At 30.9% G+C, this 25,925-nt stretch overlaps 8 protein-coding genes across 8 annotated transcripts; 5 read left to right on the forward strand and 3 right to left on the reverse strand.

Annotated features, from left to right (window-relative positions):
* Window positions 1–365: 365 nt before the first annotated feature.
* Window positions 366–3,424, forward strand: LOC103573488 (uncharacterized). The gene is made up of 3 exons (XM_008552608.2): window positions 366–924; window positions 1,001–1,486; window positions 1,591–3,424. The coding sequence occupies exons 1-3, from the start codon at window positions 888–890 to the stop codon at window positions 3,354–3,356; spliced, it is 2,289 nt and encodes a 762-aa protein (XP_008550830.1). The 5' UTR covers window positions 366–887; the 3' UTR covers window positions 3,357–3,424.
* Window positions 3,425–3,495: 71 nt separating this feature from the next.
* On the reverse strand, window positions 3,496–5,338 carry LOC103573496 (leucine-rich repeat-containing protein 59). The gene is made up of 4 exons (XM_008552620.3): window positions 5,135–5,338; window positions 5,014–5,073; window positions 4,802–4,924; window positions 3,496–4,267 (listed from the first exon to the last, which is right to left on the reverse strand). Exons 1-4 carry the CDS (start codon window positions 5,225–5,227, stop codon window positions 3,593–3,595), a joined length of 951 nt encoding a protein of 316 aa, XP_008550842.1. The 5' UTR covers window positions 5,228–5,338; the 3' UTR covers window positions 3,496–3,592.
* A 123-nt stretch (window positions 5,339–5,461) lies between these two features.
* On the forward strand, window positions 5,462–7,850 carry LOC103573504 (cytosolic non-specific dipeptidase). The gene is made up of 5 exons (XM_008552633.2): window positions 5,462–5,779; window positions 5,862–6,312; window positions 6,397–6,825; window positions 6,883–7,356; window positions 7,422–7,850. The coding sequence occupies exons 1-5, from the start codon at window positions 5,739–5,741 to the stop codon at window positions 7,464–7,466; spliced, it is 1,440 nt and encodes a 479-aa protein (XP_008550855.1). The 5' UTR covers window positions 5,462–5,738; the 3' UTR covers window positions 7,467–7,850.
* On the reverse strand, window positions 7,773–10,253 carry LOC103573508 (alpha-L-fucosidase). The gene is made up of 6 exons (XM_008552648.1): window positions 9,662–10,253; window positions 9,343–9,594; window positions 8,920–9,279; window positions 8,293–8,511; window positions 8,018–8,235; window positions 7,773–7,952 (listed from the first exon to the last, which is right to left on the reverse strand). Exons 1-6 carry the CDS (start codon window positions 9,924–9,926, stop codon window positions 7,863–7,865), a joined length of 1,404 nt encoding a protein of 467 aa, XP_008550870.1. The 5' UTR covers window positions 9,927–10,253; the 3' UTR covers window positions 7,773–7,862.
* Window positions 10,254–13,803: 3,550 nt separating this feature from the next.
* LOC103573516 (alpha-tubulin N-acetyltransferase) lies at window positions 13,804–21,661 on the forward strand. Its single transcript, XM_008552660.3, has 9 exons — window positions 13,804–14,381; window positions 14,464–14,632; window positions 16,898–17,047; window positions 17,732–17,903; window positions 18,301–18,442; window positions 18,730–18,850; window positions 18,918–19,023; window positions 19,299–19,345; window positions 20,139–21,661. Exons 2-9 carry the CDS (start codon window positions 14,529–14,531, stop codon window positions 20,833–20,835), a joined length of 1,539 nt encoding a protein of 512 aa, XP_008550882.1. The 5' UTR covers window positions 13,804–14,381; window positions 14,464–14,528; the 3' UTR covers window positions 20,836–21,661.
* On the reverse strand, window positions 21,090–23,561 carry LOC103573526 (polyisoprenoid diphosphate/phosphate phosphohydrolase PLPP6). Its single transcript, XM_008552670.2, has 3 exons — window positions 23,234–23,561; window positions 23,009–23,146; window positions 21,090–22,921 (listed from the first exon to the last, which is right to left on the reverse strand). The coding sequence occupies exons 1-3, from the start codon at window positions 23,240–23,242 to the stop codon at window positions 22,427–22,429; spliced, it is 642 nt and encodes a 213-aa protein (XP_008550892.1). The 5' UTR covers window positions 23,243–23,561; the 3' UTR covers window positions 21,090–22,426.
* A 446-nt stretch (window positions 23,562–24,007) lies between these two features.
* Window positions 24,008–25,047, forward strand: LOC103574103 (single-strand selective monofunctional uracil DNA glycosylase). The gene is made up of 3 exons (XM_008553466.3): window positions 24,008–24,625; window positions 24,699–24,848; window positions 24,913–25,047. The coding sequence occupies exons 1-3, from the start codon at window positions 24,008–24,010 to the stop codon at window positions 25,045–25,047; spliced, it is 903 nt and encodes a 300-aa protein (XP_008551688.1).
* A 17-nt stretch (window positions 25,048–25,064) lies between these two features.
* On the forward strand, window positions 25,065–25,686 carry LOC103573536 (tRNA-specific adenosine deaminase 2). The gene has a single exon (XM_008552682.3). It carries the CDS (start codon window positions 25,065–25,067, stop codon window positions 25,590–25,592), a length of 528 nt encoding a protein of 175 aa, XP_008550904.1. The 3' UTR covers window positions 25,593–25,686.
* The last annotated feature ends 239 nt before the right edge of the window (window positions 25,687–25,925 follow it).

Consider the following 25,925-nt stretch of genomic DNA (forward strand, 5'->3'; position numbering starts at 1 on the left):
AGACCCAACCGATTGTATATTTAATAATAACGTTAATGTTATTGTCGGTACTTTAAATCCGTACCAAGTATTTAAAAGTTCGTCCATCAATAATTTGCTTACTTCTACAAAATTTCAAAATTGTGTCAGTTGAATTGGAGCCGCGCTTATTAGTTACTTTATTTTTTTTTTATTTAATAATCAAATTACTATAGTTTTAGTGATAAAATACGTAGAGATTTACGTAACAACTACGCGGTTTATTTACACTTCTAATACACGTACTAGATAATGCTGATCTACGTGAGAAGTGACGTTAAATAATTTAAATTTAAAGTGAAGATAAAGATAAGTTTTTTTTTTTTTTTTTTTAGAAAAAAAAAAATATATTTCTTATGACAAATTGCTGCGAAGGAGTTGAAGGCGTTGGTCTTACGCCTCTTCATTTAAAACTCAATCGCGCTTTATTATTCTGTCATTTCTAATATAAAAAAATTAGAAACAATAGTTGTAATAAAAAAGTGTTTTATATAAAAACTTAATTTCCTTATTTTATATTCTCTGAATCTTCGTTTCTTCCGGCTGCCAGATGACCATTTATAGATAATTTTTTTTTATCGCACGGTATCCTGTCGACGATTAAAACTTCCTGTTTTACAAATATATTGTGTAGATATAAATTTTATTATTTATTATTTAACTACAATTTAATAATCAAAAACAGTTTGAGTAGATGATATGTTCTGTGTTGCTGGTGATAAATTAAATGACTCGTCGATAGACAAAGATGTGCTCAGACGTTTACAGAGCGAGAAAATATCAGGACAGTTGACGCTGATGGACATCAGAGAGTGATGATACATTTGTGGATTATTTAATTGATAAGTCGCTGACGTCAATTCACAACTATGGCTATCGATGCTGAGCTTGTTGGTATTTTAAACGGTAAATAATCTTGTCCACTACTTGTTGGCTAATGTCTGTAAAATATTTTATTTTTTTTTTACGTTTTTTGTTGTAGATCTTGTTAAGTTCTTGGAACTTTTGTCCAAAGAAATAAACCTGCCGGATACGCTAGAGAATGACAGGAGTAATCTTTTACGTCGTTCAAAAACAAGCTTGGCATCAGCAGGTCAACGATCTTCCTCGCCGGAGCCTTACCTTGACATGAATGCCGGGAAAGGTAAAGGTCTCTCAGTGGTCAAGTCTGGAGAAGTCAATACTATCAATGACAATAATAATCATCAGCAGCAGCTCACTGAGTACATCGATACGGATAATCCTCGGGTATCCCGACACTCGGCTCAGGATTACTACGAGACCTTTCAAGAGTTTACTAGTAAATCATCGGCGAATGATGAGCAGGATAAATTGAAAATAATTTACCGGAGTTTTTCGACTGAGCAGACGCGTAGTAAATCCCACAAATGTGGTCCGCTGTTTCAGAAAGAAGAGCGTCGGTTATTTGGCTTTCAACTTTTTGATCAATTCCGCGAGCTTTGGGTTGGTAAGAAATTTCTTGCTTTGTTTTATTTCTATTTTTATGTAATTAATTGTATTTTTCTTGAGTTGTTAATTACTAATGTTCGCTGTGTGCTTGGGGAATTTTAGGTCTCGTGGGAACTCATTTGTTGCTCTATGCTACTAAGAATGATAAACAGCCGAGTGACGTAATTTCAATACGCGGATACTCAGCGCGCCCGGCAACAGATTACGCGCCTCGAGATTCTGAACGCAGTAAATCTGCATTTGAAATATTTTGTCCTGGTGACAAAACTTATCAGTTTATTGCCAGGACACCCAAAGAAATGGAGCAGTGGATCGCGATTATTTGCCGGACGGGAGTCAAAAAAGAAGCGGAGGCTGAGACAAATGGCGTTGACTTGCAGCCAAAGATTGAGGAAGAGTATCAAGATGTTGGTGCCGAAGCCAAAGAAAACGAAGCCATTGAAGAGGTTGAGTTGAGGAAAAAAGAAACAATAGCTGGGGTCAATGGTGACGTAAATCCTCCGCCATTACCAGCACGAATACCTCGCAGACTTCCGTCACTTCCTCATGAAGACAAGTCTGTTGATTTTACTGACGAGGCTTACTATGAAGATGACATTTATCAGATGGTTGAAGAGCTGAAGCAGCCCACGACCTACCAGAATGTTACTAAAGTTAAAATTCATAAAGATAAAGGCAAAGTATCTCCAGCGCTGGATACTTACGACGACATCGCGGGTAAAAAAGAACGAAAGACTAAGCGCAAAAGTAAAAGCTACAAAGATAATTATGATGATATGCAGGCTGATGAAATTAAAAGTCAAGTTCAAGATGAAAGAACTAGTGTAATGTACGATGATATTGAAGCAGTTGATTGCAAAAATACCAAAGAATCTTCGAAGAAAAAATCATTTTTAAATCGCGTGAGATACAAAAAAGATTCGAAGAAAAAAAAAATAAAAAATTTACCAAAGGAAGTTAAATTGAGTGTTAAAGACATAAAACCTGATAGTCAAGACACTAAACCTGATATTCAAGATGCGAAACCTGATATTCGAGTTGATGAAAAAAATAATCGATCGGTTGAATTACCGACCTACGATGATGTATCAGATCTGATGATTCAAATAAACAAAAATACGATTGAATTAGATAATATGGCTGAATATAATTGTCCACCAGCACCGAGGCCTATTTATTCAAAACCTCCGACGATTCCCAATCCAGTTAAATTTAATGAAGAGCCAGAGGAATTTTATGATGACATTGGCTCGTGGAGAAATACCATGGAAGAAAAATTACAAAATAATAATGAAATTGTTGAAACAGAGGTTACTGTTGAGTCATCGCTGTGCATTAACGATGAACAGTCAAGAGTTAAGAATTTATCGCAGAGCGAGCTGTGGTCAAAGACAAATGGCGTGGACAATGAGTTGGAGCATTACCAAGTGCCACGGTCACAGGACCCAATTGACTCGGGTCAATTAGACGTGACGGGAACCACCAACGGCTCTGTTAGCACCAGCGTCGTTCAAGAAGAACTTTACGATGACATTGCAATACTAGCTGACTTCCGCGCGAGATCACGTGACTCTGGATGCTCAAGTTCCTCATCTGATAAGACTGTTAATAATGTTACTAAAGCCTGGAATCGTTTTGCCAGCGGGAGGAAGTCCAAAGTAATCAATGAACTGACAATTGCTGAAAAAAATAACAGGCGTTCAAGCAGCCAAGAGTTTATTGACGCCTGTCTAGACAACCACGAAGACGAAGGCTTTAAACTGAATAAGTTTCAAAAGTTAATTAATAAAATGGAGTCATCGCTAAATATAACAGCGAAACCTATTTCTTCTATTATAAGTAAATCTCATGATCATGACGACAATTAATTTTAAAAAATAATTATTTTTAATTAATATATTGTGTATATTTTGTAATAATTTTTAATATATGGTTTTAATTAAAATTTTAAATAATTAATTAATCAATTTTATTATTTTTTTTTTTTTATAAATTTAACCACTCAGTGGCTGTAAGTCTTTTATTCATAAATAATTCCTGATTTATTAATGAGCATTGTCAGGAAATTCAAAAACAAATATATCATTTTAAATTAACCAACACTTCATTTAAAATATTCATTAAATTTATCAGATAAATAACCAACAATTTTACCATAATAATTAGCTCCTATTACTATAAATTTTTTTGAACGAATAACGATTTCTTCAGCGATTAAATTTTTTTTAATTATAGCCAACTCTTGGTAATATTTAACAGGCAATTTTGTTTGAGCTTCCAGATAATTTGTGATAATATCCGACAAAGTTTCATCGTATTTAGGTAAAAATATCATCAACGCCACAAATAAAATCCCAAGGAACAAAGTTACCAAAATAGTCGACAATAAAATCCGAGTGATGACACTGCAGAATCCTCGGTGACTTTCCTTAGCGGTAATAATTTCATGCTCTACCTCACCATTTTTAACATCTGCTGTAAAAACTTCAGTAGCTGGAGATTCTTTAACTATTTTTTCAACATTCTTCTTCTTTTTCTTCTTCGCCTCCTTTTTAACAGGAACCTCTGTGACAGCTGTCTTCCTGCGGACTTTTTCCTCTTCAATAGACTGCTTTACTTGAGACAAATAAGCTACGATATTTCTAGCACATGCTTGGCAGTCACTGCTGTTACTACAGGGTCCAGCGACACTAGCAACGGCTGCTGTCAGTGGGTTGTCCTTCAAGTCCAGCCATTTAAGATTTTTTAACTCTCCCAAACTCAATGGTAATCTACTTATCTACAAAATAAATTAAAATTTATATTAGTTTTGATAACTAGTACAGTCAACCTGCATAACTTTCGGATAATTTGGGCCGTTTTTAAAGTATATCTAGATTTTTTTTATTATCAATTAAGTATCTTTGAATTTCGAACATTTTTTAATAACAATGAAGACTCTCTAACTTTGACAGCTAAGGGCTTGAAATTTCTAGAGTTAAAGTTACAGAATACAAGGCAGTAGTCGGACACTTCTTTAACTTTTTTGTAAAATGACGGAAATCCATAGTTAAAAAAACAATTAATATTTCAATTAATAATTTGTAACAATTGACATCAAGTATGTAACGTTTCGGACATACATGAATTATTACGGAGAATGTATGAAATTCTACTGGACCTGGTTGAGAAAAGATTTGACTTTTACGGAGTTTCGAAATTTGACAGCGAATTAAATTTTTTAAACAGACAATTTTATTCTGACAGACCAAAGTTACGGGTGTTAACTTATAAAATGAAATAATGAATTAAAAATATGAATAAAAATAAATACCTGATTACTATAAAGATCTAAATGTCGTAACTGTCTCATTTCTCCAATATTTTCAGGTATCTCAGTCAACATATTTTTACTTAAATCAAGTTTTATAATATTTGTAAGACTTACTATCGTATTCTGAAATCAATAATTAATTAATTCATTCATTAATTAACAATACTAATAATTATTAATTATCAAATTTATATAAATAATAAATTACATACAGGAATAGAAACTAGTGAATTATTTGACAGGTCCAATCGGGTTGCTTTTTTAATTGCCACCTAAAAAAATTAAACAATTAAATACATAATTAAACAATTAAAATATAAATAATTAACTTACAATTTCACGTATCGGTACTTCTTGCAGATCACAAAAACTTAAATCTAACGTATCATCTTCTAATTTATCTTTGACTTTTATTTTATTCGTCATTTTGATTTATTGTTTTTTAGTTTAATTATTTATTTATTTAAAATTAATTATTATTTACAACTAATTATTAAAAAAAAAATCATCAACTGCACAGTGGGAATTATTTACCGGTAATCTAACCTAGTGTATACGTAAGCAAAAGTGACATTTAATTTTTTAATAAATTTACCATCAGATGACAGCACTCCTGTCAAAATAAATAAAAAAATATAATTAATTTTTCTAGCTGTGCCTTAGTGTCTATAAAATTCTGAAAATTTAATATTTTGTTTAATTTTTTTTTATATTTAAAACGTCATCAACTGGAGTTGATTCATTTAAATTTAAATATTATAAATACGCCCCTGATTTTTTATACTTTAGATAAGCATATCATTGTGATTGTAGTTGCTGTCTAGATAACAATAAAAAATACACAGCGACTGGAGTAATTATTTTGCAAGTTATCGCTGTTCTTTTACTGGTAATTTAAATCAGTTAGAGATTTTCTCGACGCGTACCAGGAGGAATAATGGCACCGACTGTTCCTAGAACTTTAGCTAAACTTTACGGGTAATTAATTAATTAATTTATTTATAAATTTTGGTTTTGTTAATTAATTAGTTACTTAACTAAGAGTCTGATTGTTTGATAGATATGTTGATGAGCACAAAAAAGAATATATTGAAACACTGAGAGAAGCGGTGGCAATAAAATCCGTGTCATCATGGCCGGATGCACGGGGCGAAGTCGTCAAGATGATGGAGTGGATGGAAAGAAAGATGAAGGCACTGGGAGCAAGTACTGAGTTGGCTGATATTGGAAAGGAGAAGCTGATCGATGGCAGAGAAATTCCATTGCCTCCGATATTAGTCGGCAGTCTTGGTAATGATCGTATTAAAAAAACTGTGCTGATTTATGGACATCTGGATGTCCAGCCTGCGTTGATTGAAGACGGCTGGGACACTGAGCCCTTTACTCTGGTAGAAAAAGATGACAAGTTATTCGGACGCGGTAGCACTGATGATAAGGGTCCGGTTCTCTGTTGGCTGCATGCTCTCCAGGCATTCAAAGCTATCGGAGAAGATATTCCTGTTAATATAAAGGTATTTAAATATTTATCTATTCATTAATTCATTCAATGAAAGTCACTTGGTGGTGATAAAATAAATAGCAATTATTTTTTTTAGTTTGTCTTTGAAGGAATGGAAGAAAATGGCAGCGAAGGTCTTGATGAATTTCTATGGTCACGTAAAGACTCATTTCTCAGTGACATTGACTACGTTTGTATTTCTGATAATTACTGGCTTGGTACTACGAAGCCTTGTATTACTTACGGGTTACGTGGACTCGCTTATTTTAATGTCGAAGTGAGTTGCGCTAAAAGTGATTTGCACAGTGGGACATTCGGGGGAACTGTCCATGAAGCGATGGCTGATTTGATTTACTTGTTGAATTCTCTGGTTGATGTCAATGGGCGCATTCTTATCGATGGAATTTATGATAAAGTTGATAAGATCACTGACGCTGAGCTTAAAAGCTATCAGGATATTGAGTTTGATGTTGATGAGTTCCGAGCTACTGTTGGAACCAGCAAACTTGCTCATGATGAAGACAAGGTACAGATATTTTTTTAATTTTTTAGTTCTTAATTATGATTGTGAATTTTTATTCAGATAAAATTGCTGATGCACCGCTGGCGGTACCCAACGCTCTCAATCCACGGAATCGAGGGCGCGTTCAGCGAACCTGGGGCCAAGACGGTGATACCAAGAAAAGTAATTGGTAAATTTTCTTTGAGGATCGTGCCTAGTATGACTCCTGAGGAAGTCGAGCCCAAGGTCAAGGCTCATATGGAGCGAGTTTGGTCAACTAGAGGCAGCCCCAATGTTATGAAAGTCAATCTTGGTCATGGGGGTAAACCCTGGACAGAGAACCCTGACCACCCGCACTACGTCGCTGCTCGTACTGCCACTAAATACGTTTATGGAGTCGATCCTGATTTATCTAGAGAAGGAGGATCGATACCTGTGACTTTGACATTCCAAGAAGTTACTGGTAAAAATGTATTACTTTTGCCAGTTGGCTGTGGCGATGACGGCGCTCATTCGCAAAACGAAAAGCTCAATATTCGTAATTACATCGAAGGGGTAAGTTGTCTAATTAATTTCCATGCGTCGTAAATAATCAATTAAATTAATATATTTATTTACAGACCAAGCTGCTGGGATCTTATCTCTACGAAGTCTCGCGTCTTTAATAAAAATTTATTTTTATTTTTTATTTTATTACTATAAATAAAAATGATACTGAAGTTAGCCGACGTCTAATAATTTTTGAATTGTTTTTTAAAACAGTAAATCATAAAAAAAAAATATTTGGAAAAAATCCACTTATAGTTTATTAAATTTTCTACATGTGCATCTTTTTTTTTTTTTTTTTTTTTTTTTAAATTGATTTGTTCTAAAAAAAATTCAAAAATTTTGAATTGTCTGTTGACTTCTGGATCATTAAATAAAATAATACTTACGGTGTTAATGGTAGAATCAGGGTAAATTTCGCTGACTGATTACATAGTTTACTTTTTATTAACTTTGTTAATAATTACCGTATATAAATATAAAAAAATAAATTCATACATTTATCTAATCACGATTTATGATATGATTTTTAGCACCCATGCTGGCTGGCCTCTGTGAGCTGCCGGCGGCATAGAAATTTTCAAACCACCTTTAGAAAGTTCCCACTGCAATAAAATGATAAATAATTACTGAGACAATAATTCTAAGTACTGACAAAAATTTCAAGTACCTTCAGAGGTCCCTTGTAGCCCAGAATAGTGACGTTTGATGCAGTTTGAACCACCAGAGACAACGAATCATTTGAAGGCCAGGTCAAAACAGTTGCGTAGATTGTTTTTGTGTTAGAATTTCCCTGCGTGTACCAAACATCTTTACTTATGGTGTCGTTTTGAAAGTCAAAAGGCCGAGTACAATAAATCGCTTCGCCATTTGTTTTTAACCATTGGCCTGCAATAAATTTATTTATTAATTACGCCCTTTAAATTAAGCACGCGATTATTTTACCTATGTCTCGAAGACGTTCTTCATAAATTGGGGGGATAATTCCATCTTTAGTTGGCCCGACGTTCATTAATAAATTACCTCCGCAACTTACAGTAATTACCAGCTCTTTAATTAACTCAGCTGTTGTCAGATACTGACTTAGATCAGCATTGCGACGATAACCCCATGACTTTTTGTCGATTGTCATCGCATTTTCCCACTTGTGCTTTTGCAAAACTCCTAAATAAATTATAATTAAATTAAAAAAAATATTTTTATTTTTCTTATCGGCAGTTACATGTCTACTCACAATATCCCTACTCATTTACTTATCAACTCAGCCTCAACTGAAATATAATTTAAGGCTGGGTCTAATAATACCCTAATAAACGAATTCTTGAACTTTAGATTTCTATTAATTTATTAATTATTATTACAGCAATTTTTTTAGCTTCCGTCGAAAAGCAGATGAACGTCAAAAAATTGACATCATTAAAGTCCTATAAATATTGACGACGAATTGATATTTTATCGATAAGCTAAAGTACGTGAGTAGAATTGTAGCTGAGTAAAGAAGTAAATGAGTAGAGTTATGACCATTTCCTTTAAGTAGAGATGTAACACTGCCTATTTATCAAAAAATTAAACCTGGGTTGTATCTGTCCGTGCAGGTATAAAAATCTCCATGATGACAAAGTGTCTCATGACCCCAACGATCATTAACAACTATCGTGTCTTTGACTGGGCTGTCATTAAACAGCCAAGCTAAAAATTCTTTAGACTTCCAGTAGGTATCTGGAGCGTCCCATTCGCCGTCAGACCAAAGAACTTCTGGATGATAAGTGTTGACAAGTTCAAGCATTTCAGGAATTATTTTGAAATTTACGAATTCACTAGTGGAAAAGTTTGATCTTTTATCAGACTCCCACAGGGGATTGAACCACTCGTATAACGAATGGTACAAACCGAATTTTATTTTAGTGTTTCTTATTGCGGTCGCCAGTTCACCTGCAGGTTATCAATTTGATTTTACTAGAGTGTTTAATTGATAATTAATTATTTAATGATTACCGATTAAATCTCTATGGGGTCCAACATCTTTTGCATTCCAGCTAAATGAGTATTTGGAAGGCCACAAAGCAAATCCTTCATGATGTTTACTTGTCAATACCACATACTTAGCACCCGCTGATTCAAATAATTCAGCCCATTGGGTTGCGTTAAAAAAATCAGCAGTAAAATCACGAGCGAAATCTTGGTATGAATAATTTGGCGGGTACCGTTGTCGCATAAAATCACTTATTTTACCGGTACCGTTTTCATCTTTAATTTTAAAATATTTAGTCCGTTATGAATAAAATTATTTTAGATGTACTGTTGAATAATTTACCTTTCCAATGTTTCCAAAACCATTCTGAGCCAAAACTAGGAACACTAAATACACCCCAGTGGATAAAAATTCCAAATTTAGCGTCATCGTACCACTGAGGTAACTTGCGACTGTCCAAACTATCCCATGTTGGTTTGAAAGATGAATTTTCACAGGATTCACAAATTATATTATTTTTATATAACAAATCAAAATTTTTTACAGTGTAATACTCAGCAGTGCACAGTACCGCGAAATTTATAATTATTGATAGTTTAATTATCATTTCTTATTTTTTAAATTATTAACTCCGGCAAAATTGAATGCTCTAAATTTACTGGCACATAATTGACTAACTTTTTATACAGATATATCTATACTAGTAATTATCAATTATCTTATCAATTTATTTTTTTTGACATCTGTTTAAAGTCCATATTTATTGATATTTTATTCCTACTAGATTTTCAAAGCCTTCAGATAAAAAATAAATATCTAGATGATATTAAATTACCGGTGCACAATTATCAACTAAAGTGTAAAGTTAAGTAAATAATGAGTTATTAATTATTATTATTAATTACGAGACATGCAGCGCAGTCGACGGCACGTAATCAAATGAGTTCAGGGGGAGAGATCTCCCTCATTTTTAAATCCTGCGCACGAGCAGTACTTTCGCGCGTGCGCATTAATTGACTTTTTGAATGTCAAACTTTTGAGCGGGTAAATTTTTTTGGAAATTTTTGACTTTTATACGTAAACCCATTGAGATTTCGTAGGAAAATTTTTTTGCGGGAAATTTTCTAAATTCAAATTTAATTAAATTACGACTAATTTCTAAAATTAGATGATAGCTACGTCACTCGATACCAATTTTTCTTACTTAAAACCTTTTGTTAATTCAAAATAAATTTTTTTTAAATATTCTGATCATCAGAAATAATTTTACTTTTGAATACTCAATAAGACTCATTTTTTTTAGTTTTCTAGTTTGATTTTAAATGATATTTATTAAAATTATTTCAGTACGTTTATGATTTACTAATTTATATTTTTTTCTACAATTATTTACAGGCATAAATATTAATTCGATTTTAGTAATTTATTGGTTTGCTGTAACAAAGTGAGTATGTCATATTTAAAAAAAAAAAAAACAATGTAAAAAATTAATTACACTGTGATTGTAACAATACCTACATCAGTCCTGTATGACTACTTTCTTCAATTAAATAATTAATTAACATAATTAACTAATTATTCGTCGACTGTAGTTAATAGTACAAATACAGAATACGAATTCTTTAAAATCTGTATAAAAAAAATTACATATTTTATCTGACGAATATTTTTCAGTAAATAAATATTTGATTTATTTATTTATCTAAATAATTATTCACCGAAATAAAAGTTTCCATAGATAAAATAAAAAGACCCCCGGCTCTTATTTCCACAGGTTTCATTGTTCTTATCATGGCAGTGGTAAGGTAATTTTTTAAATTACTATTAAAATTACTCTCCCATCCACTCATCCACTGACTTGTCGTCAGATAGTCTGCCTATAATAATAATTAAATCGGACAGACTGTGATTTATTTAGTAATTGTAATTAATTACCTGAAATTTAAGCTCATTACCAAAGCGACACCAGTAAAAAATTTGTATAAACCCTACTAGAAGGAAAAAAATCGACCTCATCAATCTTTTTTTATCATGAGGAAACTAAATTATATTTTAATAATTTCAGAATAAAATAAATAATTTTAATTTACAATTAAATTAAATTAATAAATTATTTTTTCGAAAAAATAATTACCGTGACTGCAAGAAAACCATTCAAACAAAATATCATTGTGCTGACAGCAAATTGTACCATAAGACAAGTGCTCATAGTATCGTTAAGACGATTAACTATTTCGACAATTCTCTGATGATGTTTTATGCAGTACCGAAGTCTCCATTGAAAACAATTGATGTCAACTTGACAATTACTTTTATCATTTTCAAACAATAGAAAATTTTTAATTTCCATTTCCTCGTTATCTGTTTCAGACAAATTTAATTTTTCAATTCCGTCAAATTGACTTCTAGATAAAACACGTGACTTGCGTCTCGACAAATTTCTATCGCAATTTTTGTAATTGTAAGATAAAACTTGGATTTGAACTGTAGTCCATCTCAGCAGGCCCCACATTGTTATTTCAATGGCCATTAAACTAATTAGACCGTAAATTACTGTGTAAATTTGAATAGAAAGTGCTATTGCGTACATCGAAGGTTTGGTAATGTCGAATGGAAATATTGCTCTGCTTGGTAATTGACCTTTTTGAGATGTTACTAAAAATATTGTGGCAAATCCAAGTACAAATGTTGCATTTGACCACAAATAATAGTCAAGTGTTTCAAAAAATACACATCTTTTTATTATCTTCATTACTCCTTTATCTAAATTTGAAAAAATAGATTTAAAAAACGCCAATTAAAATTTCCAATTAAATCCGATAGGAAAATTCTCATCAGATTCGTAATAAAAAAAAGGTATAGGGCAGAGGTACCGTTTTTTGGCAACTTCATGGCCAGTTTTAAACACTTGAAATATTTAAATAAATTTGTAAGTTACACCTTTACAATGGAAATTTTTTTATTAATTCCAAAAAAATATTGAAGTCCTGAAAATGGAGCAGTGGCCAAAAATAATACATCTACCCTGATAAATTTTACCATTTGATTGTCGAAGTACATCAACTGGATCATGAATACCAGTAATAAGTTTTTCAAATTTCTGATATTTAAATATAACAGTGCATATTTTAAAAAATGCAGAACCAGCACCAGCAATAAAACAACTGTCATCAACAATAACAATTAAATCATTACAATTAACAACAAGATCAGCAATCGATGTTAAAATATAGGAGGTCAAAACGAAAAAACTTAATAATCTGCAAAATAAACTTATTAATTTTCTTAATGGCGTAGATGAGTCCGATATCCAGATGCCAGAAAACCTTGAAAAATATAAATTATCCAAATTAATAACACCATGATATATTTTAATAAAATATATTATCTAACTAATAATGTATCACCTGAAATAGCTAAGACACTTGTTCAAGCAGACTCGATGTGTTTCGACGGATATACTTTTCATATCTGCCGGTTTATAGATAATACTTATTCCTTTTTTCAAAGTTCGTTTAACCCAGGAACAAAAGAAGATAAAGAAAATACGAGTTGGTATCCAAGGTAGTAATTTACTAAAACGTTGGTAAAATGCTGCAATTTTCTTAATGCTACTTAAATATTTTTTCCCACAAAAGTTTATTTATTATTCAAATATGATTGCATTAAATTGCTATTGAATATTTGAGTAGGTGATAGTTTTTCACACATGGTATACTTGCTTTTGTCTATCGTCTTTACTTCGTAGAAAAATACAAATGCTGAGTATTTTCTTATAAACTTTGGCGCCAATCAATCAATCAATAGTCATTATTTGTATTTTGTTGCGTGTATCATTCGTAAACTACTACTTTTATTTTTTTTTTTTCAGAATAAAAAAAATTGCATTTGTCTTTACAATACAATATAATTTTATGTAGAAAATAAAATCTTGTGCAGTATAAGTCAGTTCAATAAAAAAAGTGCTGAGTTTTGTATCGGGGGATCATAAAATAAAAATATATGATTTTTTTTTTTTTTAATGTAGTCAATTTTTTTTTTAAGTTCATAATTATAACCTGGGGTTTATTTTGGATTTGATAAAATTTTTAAAAAGATAATTTTATGACATAAAATTTTTGAATTTCAACTGAAATTTAAAAATGAAATTCTGTTTTCACTTGACTAATTTTTGAAAATATAATAAATGATTTTTAAAAAATATTATGATAATTTATCATTTTATTTTGTTTAAAAATTCAAATATTTTATATATATTTTGTTAAATAATTTTGACAGGTGTCACGGTAAGTAATTTCCAAAGGTATCGTAGGAAAATATAATCTAACAAAAAACGCCCATAACAGTGCGACATCTGGTGGTGACAATAATTAAAAACAATTTAAAAAATTAAAACCACCAAGAAGAGGGGACGAACTTGCGCACTTATCATTACATACTATGGCGCGCGACCTTCATTGAAAAATAAAACAGTCTGGCAGCGAGCGCTGTCATATCAACATCTTAATAAATTTAAATTATCAAAATCATAAGTAATCACCCCCGTTAAACCTCAATCGCAAATTCTAAAACTAAAAAACATTTCCATCTACGCGCAATCGCAGTTACATAACAGATAAATCTTCCCTCTCTCAGTAAAATACCACAAGTACGCAATCTCCAAGGCAACATCTCAAAGAAGGGTTTTTTTGTTCCACACCCTCATCTTTGCAGTCGTGATCCTCATCTTCACGAGCCCAAGTCCAGTGCGTCCCTTACTCGATAAATATAAAAAAAAAAAAAAACCAGCCGCCTTAATTGATTTTCTTCAGTGTTTTCCCATGAGTTTCTTCTAGAAAATTTATTTATTCACACGCATCAAAAATAACAAAGGAATATTCATTCATATCGATAAAATATATATTGATCGCTCTAAATTACCATATTTAGTTCAGTGATTTCCCTTTGAATGCGGAAGCTAATTAACGTTAATTATTTTTTACAATACCCCAGTACAGTTCGTCTACCTCAGCCCTAAAAAAATGGATATTTTATTTTTTTAACGTGATTTGCTGCACTTAAGGTTGGTTTCAATTTATAAATATTAAATTTCCTCAATCAATATTTATAATAAATAATAAGTAATAAATTTTATTTTTGTTTAGAAAGTGATAGTGAACTTGACAGCATAGATTTAAATTAACAAGGAAGTTAATTGAACATCATCAAGATGGATTTCAAGTTCAACGTAAATAGACTACTGCCTAGAAAGATCAACAAGGTCACTCATACATTAATACCAGAGGATTTTCGCGGCGATCGACGAGAATATAAGTAATTTTATGTTTATTTACAACTATATTATTAGGAAATTTAAAAAAAAAAAATGAATAACAAATTTCCTTATCGTGATTTCATGATTTTGAGTGAAAAGAGAGAAAGGGATCAAGGTTGCAGTTAAATTACAATCATTGCGAGTTCACTTTCACTTATCATGTCTGACTGATAATTGATAATTATTCAATAGTTATTTTATTAGCAATTAATAGTAGTAGTAATAATAAATTGTTTATATTATTGATTAATTTATAGATAATGTACAGGTAATTAATGTGAGAGAGAATCAAAGCCTCTTGTAATGATGGAAGGTGTAGACACTCCTTTGGACATTTATTCTTTGTGTAGGCGGACAAGACGTGTCGCGAGACTGTGGGAAGTTTTTAAATAAAAATAAAAAAATACTTAAGTACATGCATCTTCATTGTACATTCAATTGTATGATATACTACTTAAGTATTAAGCATAATTTAAATACTTAAAACACTTGCTACCAGTAATTTTCAAAAGTTTGTTTTTCCTTTAAAAACTCCATCAAGAAAAAAAGATTTTTACATTCAAAATTTTATTTACGTATATTTTACTTTTCTATTATTGATATACGATAAAAGTATGCGGGCTTTAGGCACTTGATTATTTTTTCAGACCCCGTATTTTAATTTATGTAAAAAAAATTAACATACGTTGATGTAATCATTATTACGGTCTCTGAATTTCTTTATATATTTTTTTTCTTTTTAGAGGAAATAAAATAAACAATTGGTCGGCGTCAGGTGAATCACACTTTGATCAGTGATATATTATTGTATATATATATATTATATACATGAAGATCCGCACCGAGCAGCGGAATAAACGACGAGACTTTTCGATCGACCAAGCATGACGAACGTGGTTACGTTGTTTCCTACATCCTTTCTCTCTTTTATTTTTTTCCCTTAAATAAAACTAATTATTGTAATTACAATTACAATTATTATTATTGTTACAGTAGCAGTATTTATATTTATATCCCATTCCAATGATGGGAAGATATTTTAGTAAACTAGTCGTCACAAATTAGTAAACAGTAACGTGTTATAAGCAAACTGATGAATGAATAATTACTAAAAAGTAGAATGTCTATAACTTGAGTAATGTTTATAGACATATTGATCGGCCTGAATAAGTGCGATATGATTTAGCATCTTTAACATGCTGGTGACACAAATCCACTATTGACGTGGTTTACATTCTCAATTCTGTTTTATAAAATTATTTACCATTACAGTGTGTCTGTGTCAATAAATTATTAGTCAGCTTTTGTGTTACTAATAAATTCTTATCTTCTATTACTGCTAGTACATTAGTGCTATTATTACACTTTTAACGTGTACATTTAATTACTTGATTAAATAGATTACTGAGTATTAAGTATAAAGTAATTAAAAATAAATCAGTAACACTTGTTATGATTTTTTTTAGAGTATTTAATTTTAAATTGTACATGGAAAAAAATTTTTTTGATAAGAAAATTTACTTAATTATCGATAAAATTTTTTTGAATTAAAAATTAATTGTAAATAAATTATTTAATTAATTAAATAATTTCTGAGTCAGAGATTTTATTTTAAATTGTACAGGAAAAAAAATATTTTTAACAAAAAAAAAAAAATATTATTGATAAAAAAATTTACTTCTTATCAATAAAATATATTTTTGTTTTTAAAATTTTGTTATTTACACTGAAAATATTTTAATCTAAAATAATTATCTATATCTGTGTGAGTTAATTAAAATATAAAATTTTTTTTTAATAAATTATTTAATTAATTAAATAATGTCTGAGTCAGAGATTAAATTATTTTGAATAGACTTTTTTTACTCAGTGTAAAAATAAGTGATGATTTTGTTTATCTAAAAAAAATATTTATTTAAATTAAGATTGATTAGGATAATAAACAACTTATTATTTTTTTTTCCTTTTTTTTAATACAAATATTAAAATTAATTTACGTTCTACTGGCCTTTTGTGAAAGCTACGAAGCGCGTTGAAAGTTTTTTTAAAGCAATCTACAATTACGCTCCGTTTCCCCCAATGATTCATTTCTCCATTGTTTACCTAACGGTCTCTATTTTTTAATTAATTTTATTTTATTTTTATCATCAATCACAGAATAGTATTATAATTATAATGATAGAGTAAAAAAAAATGAACCGAGTTTATCGAACTTCGGCATACATTTTGCAAGCAATTAATTAAAAATTATTTTAACTTTGCAGTGAATCGCAACGACAGATCTCAAGGATTCTTGATGATATGGGTGAGGCATCGGCAATGGCCCAAGGATTAAGTAAACCAATAACAAGTGCCCTAAAATTACGTGATACCGATCACGTCGTTTATCTTCTAGTAGATAACGCCGGAAATGAGTAATTATTTTTATTTTAATTACACCATTAAATTTTACATTACCTCAGAATCTTATCTCAGTAATTCTCAAATTAACTTAAAAAAGTTTCTTAAACAAAGCCTGGGGTCACGAATAAATATTTTAAATTACGAATCGATCCCGCCAAAAAAAAAATATAACGTGTCAGAGATAACGATCTCGCGTTATCGAAGGTGGTAAAAAAATGTTTGTAAATGAGGTCACGAAAGTTTTTATTGAAATAGTAGTGGTAGTAAAATAGAAAATAAAAAAAAAAAGGTTTTGGTTTAAAGTGACTAAATCGTGACTGCAGGAATCTGAAGAACTTGGGAATCTAGCCAAGACACGAATTGTACTTATGACCTCGCTACTATTTCTTTCAGTAGCTTCGCATTTTAAAATCGTAAAATTATATATCATACATATGCTGGTTACTACTGACTGTCAGCCGATAAACGACCCAGTTTTTATAACCGCTGATTTGAATATTATTAATAAAATGTACTTGAGGTTTTAGAATCGAGGAAATTGAGGGGAAAATATTAAATTATAGGTTTGCTGTGATTGCATAGTCAGTTATATGTCATAGCTACTTAGTCATAATTATCATTATCATTATTATCATATGATTAAAGTGTTTCTTTTATTGTTATATATTTATTTATTTTTTTTTTGTTCATTACAGAGGCCTTGGCAGCGTCGTGGGATTACTTAAGACCGGCTCCAAGAACCTTTTCATGTTCGACGAAGCCGGCGCATACTTCCAGTTGCAGCCACGTTGCATTCTTGATTTTTATGTTCATGAATCTAAACAGCGCATGGGATTTGGGAAAGATTTATATGAATTTATGTTGGCTGTTAGTATATTTTTTTTATATTTTCTATAACTGATTCTTATTGATAATATATAAGTCGATTACTATTATAATCGATGTATCTTTCCCTTTCGATTGCATGACACACAAGTCATACATTATTACTCGCGTGAAGTAAACCAGTTCAGCGATGGATCGTTAGAGATCTTAATTAGCTTGAGAGGTCGGCTCTAAGTACTAGGAAAAGTTTTAAAGCCTTTGCTCAGTACGTCAGAGATAACCAATAGGTGAATGAACTGTAAGATGTTCCCGCATTTAGTTTTTAATTAACCCGCAGAATTTGTCGACTTTATTCGCATACAAATTTATTAGATCTTTTGTACTTTTTTTAATCATTTTGACAACAGAAATTAATTGATTATTTTTTTTTTTATTATAGGAAGAGAGGATCCGACCAGTGAAATTAGCGATCGATAGACCGTCAGATAAATTTTTGCGTTTTCTGCGCCGACATTACGGTCTGGATGAAATAATTCCACAGAATAATAAATTCGTCGTCTTTCGTGGATTTTTTGATAATGGTAAGTTCGATTACTGATCAATAAGTATATAAAAATACATAATTCAAGTACGCAGGGCCCTTAAAAGTAACGGAGAAGGCCAACGCGTTTTCTGACATGAGGCCGAGTTTTTAAAATGTTTTCAATGCGGTCAATGTCATCCATGGCTAACGCTATCGATCCCTCACGGACTTTTCTTTACCTTACACTGGTTTTTTTTGTTTTATTTTAAATTATCAATTGCGTATATTATAAAATTGTGTCAATTATTATCGTAACACATCATTTATTTATCGTGTTATTTACAGAAAATCAAGAGGTCAGTAGCACTAGGTATAGCTTACCTTCGAGAGGCTCTGTCGATTATTCTTACAACAACAACAACAATAACAATAATCATAGTAACAGTAAACCTTCGTCTGCTTCAAGGTAAATTTCCAGATATTTATTAACTTTGAAGGATTTACTTTTGATGATTTATGGTATTAATTCTCAGTAATGGGCATTCGATGACCAATAATTCAAACTCAGGACATTCGAGCGCGCCGAGAAGTTCTTACGGGCGTTATGCAGCAGCAAGACCTCCTTGTTCAATGGCTAATGTACGCTAATTATTATTTTTAATGCATTTGCTTATTCTAAAGCTTTCATTACAAAATTACTCTAGACGCTTTTACTACTTTTTTTTTTTTTTTTATAATTATTTAGTTCCATCGCTCTACTTATTTGCGGTCCACTGATTTTTTTCATTAGTCTCCATAGAAAAGCATAAAAAAATTAATAAGAAAAAGTTTAGAAAATATTTTTATGCCGGAACTAAATAATTAATTTTTTTTTACTGTAACTAATAAATAATAAAACTAACGCTTTCTTCTAGATAATACATAATGCCCCAGTGTTTGGCCAAGCCGCCGAACGTACCGGGTGAGTAAGACGAAAAAAAATATGAACGTCAGATTAAATGATGAATAAGTAAAATTAGTAAAGTCATCTTACACAGATAAGACCACATGTCGTATTAAATGCACGAGCATTTGTTGTATTTATTTTATGTTTTCTAACGTTCATTACCTCCTGTAAAGTCTTACATCAACAGACTCGGAAAAGTATTTTTTATTTTAGCTTCGGCGCTGCCGGAATAGACCCAACTATTTTTGTAACTGTTAAAGTTTAAGTCTTTGTCTCATCTCTGTAAATTATATATATATATATATATATATATATATATATATATATATATATATATATATATATATATATATATTATCCATCAGACTTTTAATACAAACGAGATGTTGGTGCAATTGCTTAGATTTATCATATTTTTTACGTTATAAGTGATATTTATATTTATATGTTTTGATATTAGTTTATTTTTTAAATTATATTTAGAGTATAAGAACGTTTTTTTTTGTTTTTCTATTGTTTGCACATCGCTTATTTATTTTCTGTTTTTGTAAATACGAATTTTAATTTAATAATTATTGTCATCAATGTGCTTATTATTATTTTTTATTTATTAAAAACGCTTTTCTTGCCAATTATTTATTCATTTATTTTAAACCTCCTCCTTTTTTAATCCCGCTCATGCATTTTGTGATCGTAATTTATGTTAATTAATTAATTATTGATAAATATAACAGACTTTTATGTAACGAGTGAAAATTGTGCTTTAAGATGATAAAAAAAAATGTCCGTCATCATGATAATTTTTTAGTGATGTCCCGTCAACACCCGGCCCGAAATTGGAACGTCCACGTTCACTGAGTCTTTACTCAGAGACAGAACAGAAGCAACGTAATAATGAAATGTCTACTGTACCGACACCAGCTGCTGAGCCTCAATGTACACCATTTTCTCGTGAAATTGCACCAGAAGCTGTACGCAATTACGATAATGAACAATTAGAAGCCCCAACGCCTTATTCGACACCCAACAGGCGTCCGATGTCTCAGCGAATAAATTCCGGTGATCGTCCTTTGACGCAATCGGGAAATAATGAACGTCCTATGACCCAATCATCGTCCAATGAACGTCCTATGACTCAAGCGTCCAATGAACGTCCCATGACACAATCGTCTAATGAACGTCCTATGACTCAATCGTCCAATGAACGTCCTATGACTCAGTCATCATCCAATGAACGTCCTATGAGTCATTCAGGATCTAATGAACGTCCTATGACTAAATCACGATCTACTGATCGGTCAATGACCCAATCGGCAGCTCCTAGTGGACGTCAGACACCCCAGCCAATGCCCAAGTCCAAAAACTCGACTCAGAATTTTATGTCCGTTCATTCTGATGAAAAAACACCTGCGGGTATAAAGACGACGCCATCTTGTGCTCAAGAAGTCAATGGCAATCAAAATGGACACTTGGATCTCAAGTTTTATCACTCGCCTCTGTGGTAGATTTATCAGGACGACGTTTAAATTAACGATCAAAGTAACGCGTAGACTAATTAATTGATTAATTATTAAACTCGTAACGAAATTTGGGGAGAAGTTGACCGTGAAATTGTCATCGGTTGGTTATTTTATTCAGCTATTAATAATTATTTAATCAAATATTAAAATATCATCAATTCTGGCTGTGCAGGCTCTTTTTTAATACTTTACTACTATTTAATATTTTTTTTTCAGCTAATCATCAATTATCTCAGTAATTAGTTAAATATTTAGCACACGGCACCTTTAGGCGGGGCACTGATGCTAGTTATTATTTTTTAGAATAGATTTACATATATATTGCTTAGATTATATATTTATTGATTAATTAATATAATAATAATGTCATTAGAACTTAATTATATATTTATTTATTATATATTTGTGTATTTATACTTAGAACCATTGTATCGAGTACAAAAAGACACTTTAGATTTAATGGCATTTATCTTAAATATTTACTTTAATATATTAATAATGAATATATATATTTATTTAAAATATAATAATATTTCAGGAATAATTCAAGAGCTATGTTTTGTCTCAGCTATAAAAACTCGCTATAATTTTATCAAGATAAATTCTTTTGCTGAGTAATGATTTTGTTTAACAGTTTATAGATCTTTTTATTTAACACGCAATTGTTAGCTAGTGCAAGTTTTAATAATTTATCAATCAAAGGTATAGAGATGACAATACAACACGAAATAATATTAATATTAATAATTTATGTGTCAAAATTTACATTCTTTATAATTTATTATTTATAAAATAAAATTATATAACTTGATTGTCATTTTGTTTTTATTTCAACCGAAAATATTCCATTGGGAATTGAAATCAAATGAAAAAATTCAAACAATGAATTAGAAATTTAGATCTAAGGGATCTATAAAAATTTGAAAAATTTGATATCAATTATTTTTGTCCGGGAAATTTTTTGAATGGACGGATTTGGCGCTACGAAAAAAAAAGAATTTCTTAGCAAAAATTTTTTCCATCAAAAAAATTTTTTTTTTTGCGTAGGGACAAAAGTAAAAAATAAAATTTTTGTTAAATTCGTCGGTAATAAGTAATTAATGTTACTAATTATTAACTTTAATTAAAAAAATAATCAGCAATTTTTTTTTTGTGACACTTGGGACGGAGTTGTCATTGAAAAAAAATATTTAAATGAAAAAATAGTTTTATTATAATGATAAATTACTCAAGTGACAAATCAAAAACTTATTCACACATTTACTGCTAATTCTAATAAAAATTATTTATCACAAAATATATGTCTAGACACAACCAATCAACACAAACTAATACCTTTAAAAAACTGTATAATTAAAAATAATTTCATTAATTTACCCAACCCCGGGTTTTGTTGTCTTTGTCCTATCAATTAATTATAGTTTAAAATTCAAGCTTTGGTTTCAAACTTAAAAAGACATTCCAACCGTCAGAAACAATTAATATTAAATTTCTAATTTATATAAAATACAATTGATCGTTTATTAAAATCCTGTCACTCTTATAAAATATATAACATTTTTCCTGGTAACTGTAATCAAACATGGAACTCACCACCCTCGAGCTTTTCATCCGTCAACCAGGAAATTATATAAATACAAGTCTCTTGCTCCAAGTAAATGAGACTCAGGAAGATCCCCGTGAAAATTCCCAGACAGACACCACCAAGAACGTCCAGGATGTAGTGTCTCTTAAGCAGGACACGGGAAACACAGACAGCTGTGGACCAGGCCAGCAGAGGGGGCATGCAGAAAATGGGAACTGGCCAAAGGTTGATAAAAAAATACGTCAGCATCGCCACTCTCGACGCGTGTCCAGAAGGGAATGAGTATTTATCCGGACCCATTTCAAATGGGTCATCATTCTTAGCAGGCCTCCTTCTTCTGGTCGCGGCTTTTAAAACGGCAACTGCTACAATGTCTATCAAAAGGCCTATGAATAAATTGACCTGCATCTGGTACAGGCTTTTGCTACCCAGGATCCATATGAAAGCCAACCATCCAGCCAGCCACGGAATCGTGTGCGCAGTGATCTAGAAATTAATTAATTCATAATCAATTTAAAAAAAAATATTCATGATTAATTTGAATTCAAATAAAAAAATAAAATATTTTTAAACCTCCAGAGCACGATAGTGCATCTTCAGCTGCTTCATGGGCATTAAATTCTCAACCTTTTTAACGAAGACATTGGTTATGTAGACATCAGTATCCAAAATCTTCTTCAGGGCAGGAGGTAGCTCACGTTTTTCATTTTTCTAAAATATTCAATTTAAATAAATTATAAATTTTAATTGTAAATTAATTATCTATAAGTAAATAAAATTAAAAAATAAAATTCTAACCTTATCCATGGCGAGTAAAAAATTAATTGCGATTAATTAAATGATATATTACAGTAATTCGATTAATCGATATTTATCAGCAATTTTATTCAAATATTTATTTTTATCCATCAGCAGACTTCTAGGTTATGTAAATATTTAATTTTTCTCATGATTCTGGTAGGAGATTTTACATACTAATTTCAAAGAATTGTCCGCACGCGCTTTATATTTAAAAAGAATTGTCATTCCCCACGTGGGTAACCTTCAGTTGGTTGTAATGACAATTGCGAATTCAAATTCAAACACAACTCGACGTATCGTAATGCAAGTGAACTAAAAAATTCGCATCTTCTGAAGGTTAATGTCCAGTTCCAGTTATCAGTATCCAGTACCCAGGACGCAGGATCAAGGAAAAACAGTTTGCTTATCTCATATATTTTGTTATCTTGGGGTAAGTGATATTGATGTCAGTAAATTAATTAAAGTACCTGATAATAAATATATGTAGTCCATGTTTGTTGTCAATCCCAGATACCAATAAACTGTCACTTTTATACTAGATTTATTTTTACTGTAATTGTAAAATAAGTTATACATATTTTTAATTATTAAATTAGTGTGCTAATTATTTAAATCCAGACTAGTTTTATACTTATTATTTATTTATTTAAAATTATAAGTGAAATGTATGAGCCAGTGTCTGCAAAACGGTTCAAAAATAATAATAATAATAATAATAATAATAATAATAATAATAATAATAATAATAATAATAATAATAATAGCAATCAAATGCCATTAGATTTTAGTTTCAAATCATTATCGACTTGTAAAACAGAATCATTATCAAATCATCAAGTATCTGAATCTTTGAATTACGATGACAAGCAATCAGAAGATGACGTCGTTGATGACAACAATTTTTTTGCTTCCGCGAATATCGCAAATAAATTATTAGCTCTAGAGTACGAATTAACTAAAAGAATTGAACTGATAACTTTTGATCCACCGGTCGAGTACGTCTACAGTCCCATTGATTACGCGATATCTGTCCATTCAAATTTCCTACAGAAATACTGCCAGACAACTAAGAAAATTCTGTTTCTTGCAATGAATCCTGGACCCTGGGGAATGTCGCAGACTGGGATACCCTTTGGTGAAATAAATGCGGTGGTAAACTGGCTCAAACTTTCGGGTTTCATTGAAAAGCCTTTGAGAGAACAACCGAATAGAAAAGTAACCGGGTTCGCTTGTCATCGGAGTGAAATAAGTGGCCGTAGATTTTGGAATTTATTCAAAAGTATTAGTGGTAGTCCGGATAATTTTTTTAAATATTCTTTTCTTCGTAATTATTGTCCCGTAGCTCTGATGGATTCTGCTGGTCGGAATATATCTCCTGCAGAGCTGAAGGCAATTTTACTATCATTGATCCTATCTACGATATTTTTTTAATAATAATTTTATTTAATTAAATTTATTTTAGGGATCAAAACTAAAAGAACTGAGAGATATTTGTGATTTAACTTTGCTGGCAGTCTTGAAGCTTTTGGAAGTCGAGAAAATAGTAGGGATTGGAAGATTTGCTGAGCAGAGGGCAAAAAATATTGTAAAAACTGCTGGTTTGCCTATCAGAGTACGTATTTTTAAATTAATTTTTAAATTTATGGCGGGATTTATTCAAAAAAATTTAATTGCAGATTTTTTGGATGCCGCATCCGAGTCCTAGGTCAACTGCCAATGAAAACTGGAGCGAGAAAGCCATCAAGACATTGAACGAACTAGATTTACTTAAATATTTTGTTGAATCAGCGACTGAGAATCTGACGGACTGAATTATTTAGTCGTAAAGATGACTGATGACGTAAAATCAAAGTGGATGGAGATCGCGCTAGAGGAAGCTAACAATTCTCTGCGTGCTGGAGAAGTCCCAGTTGGTTGTATTTTTATTTATGACAACGAAATTATTGCCACGGGCAGTAATACCGTAAATGAAACTCACAACGCTACACGTCATGCTGAGATGAATTGTATTGACCAGGTTATTAAATTTAGTAGAGATAAAAATCTTAATTATCAAGACGTTTTTAAAAAAGTGGAGGTCGTGGTTACTGTCGAGCCTTGTATTATGTGCGCGGCGGCTCTTCATCAGTTACAGATAGCAAGTATCACTTATGGTTGTGCTAATGACAGATTCGGCGGGTGTAAAAGCGTAATGGAAGTGGCTCCGATTTATGAATCAAAAGTCGATGTTATTGGAGGCATTAGAGCTGAGGAAGCGATGAATTTACTTAAGCAATTTTATAAAGGCACTAATCCGAATGCTCCGGAGAGTAAACAGAAACATAATAAGAGAAAAAATAAAGAGGGTAATGATTAAGACAGTAATTGAATTTTTCTTGTCAATTATATATATATAATATATATGTATACAATGTTATGATAAATTTATATATAAGTGTCAATTATAACGAACTGGATAACTGAAATTTATTAGAAATAATGTGATAATTATTTAATAAAAATATGTAATTAAATTTTTATTAATATTGTTATTTTTTTTTTTATTTTAAAATAATTTATTTTTTAACCCATGTATACATTTTTTTTTACATACTAAATTTTTTGAAAATTATTACGAAATTTTTAAAATCAAAATTACAAACGTTAGAATAAAAACGTAATTTAAAATTTTCAAATTTACCGCCAATTA

The sequence above is a fragment of the Microplitis demolitor genome, chromosome 6, assembly GCF_026212275.2.
Source record: "Microplitis demolitor isolate Queensland-Clemson2020A chromosome 6, iyMicDemo2.1a, whole genome shotgun sequence".
NCBI lineage: Eukaryota > Metazoa > Arthropoda > Insecta > Hymenoptera > Braconidae > Microplitis > Microplitis demolitor.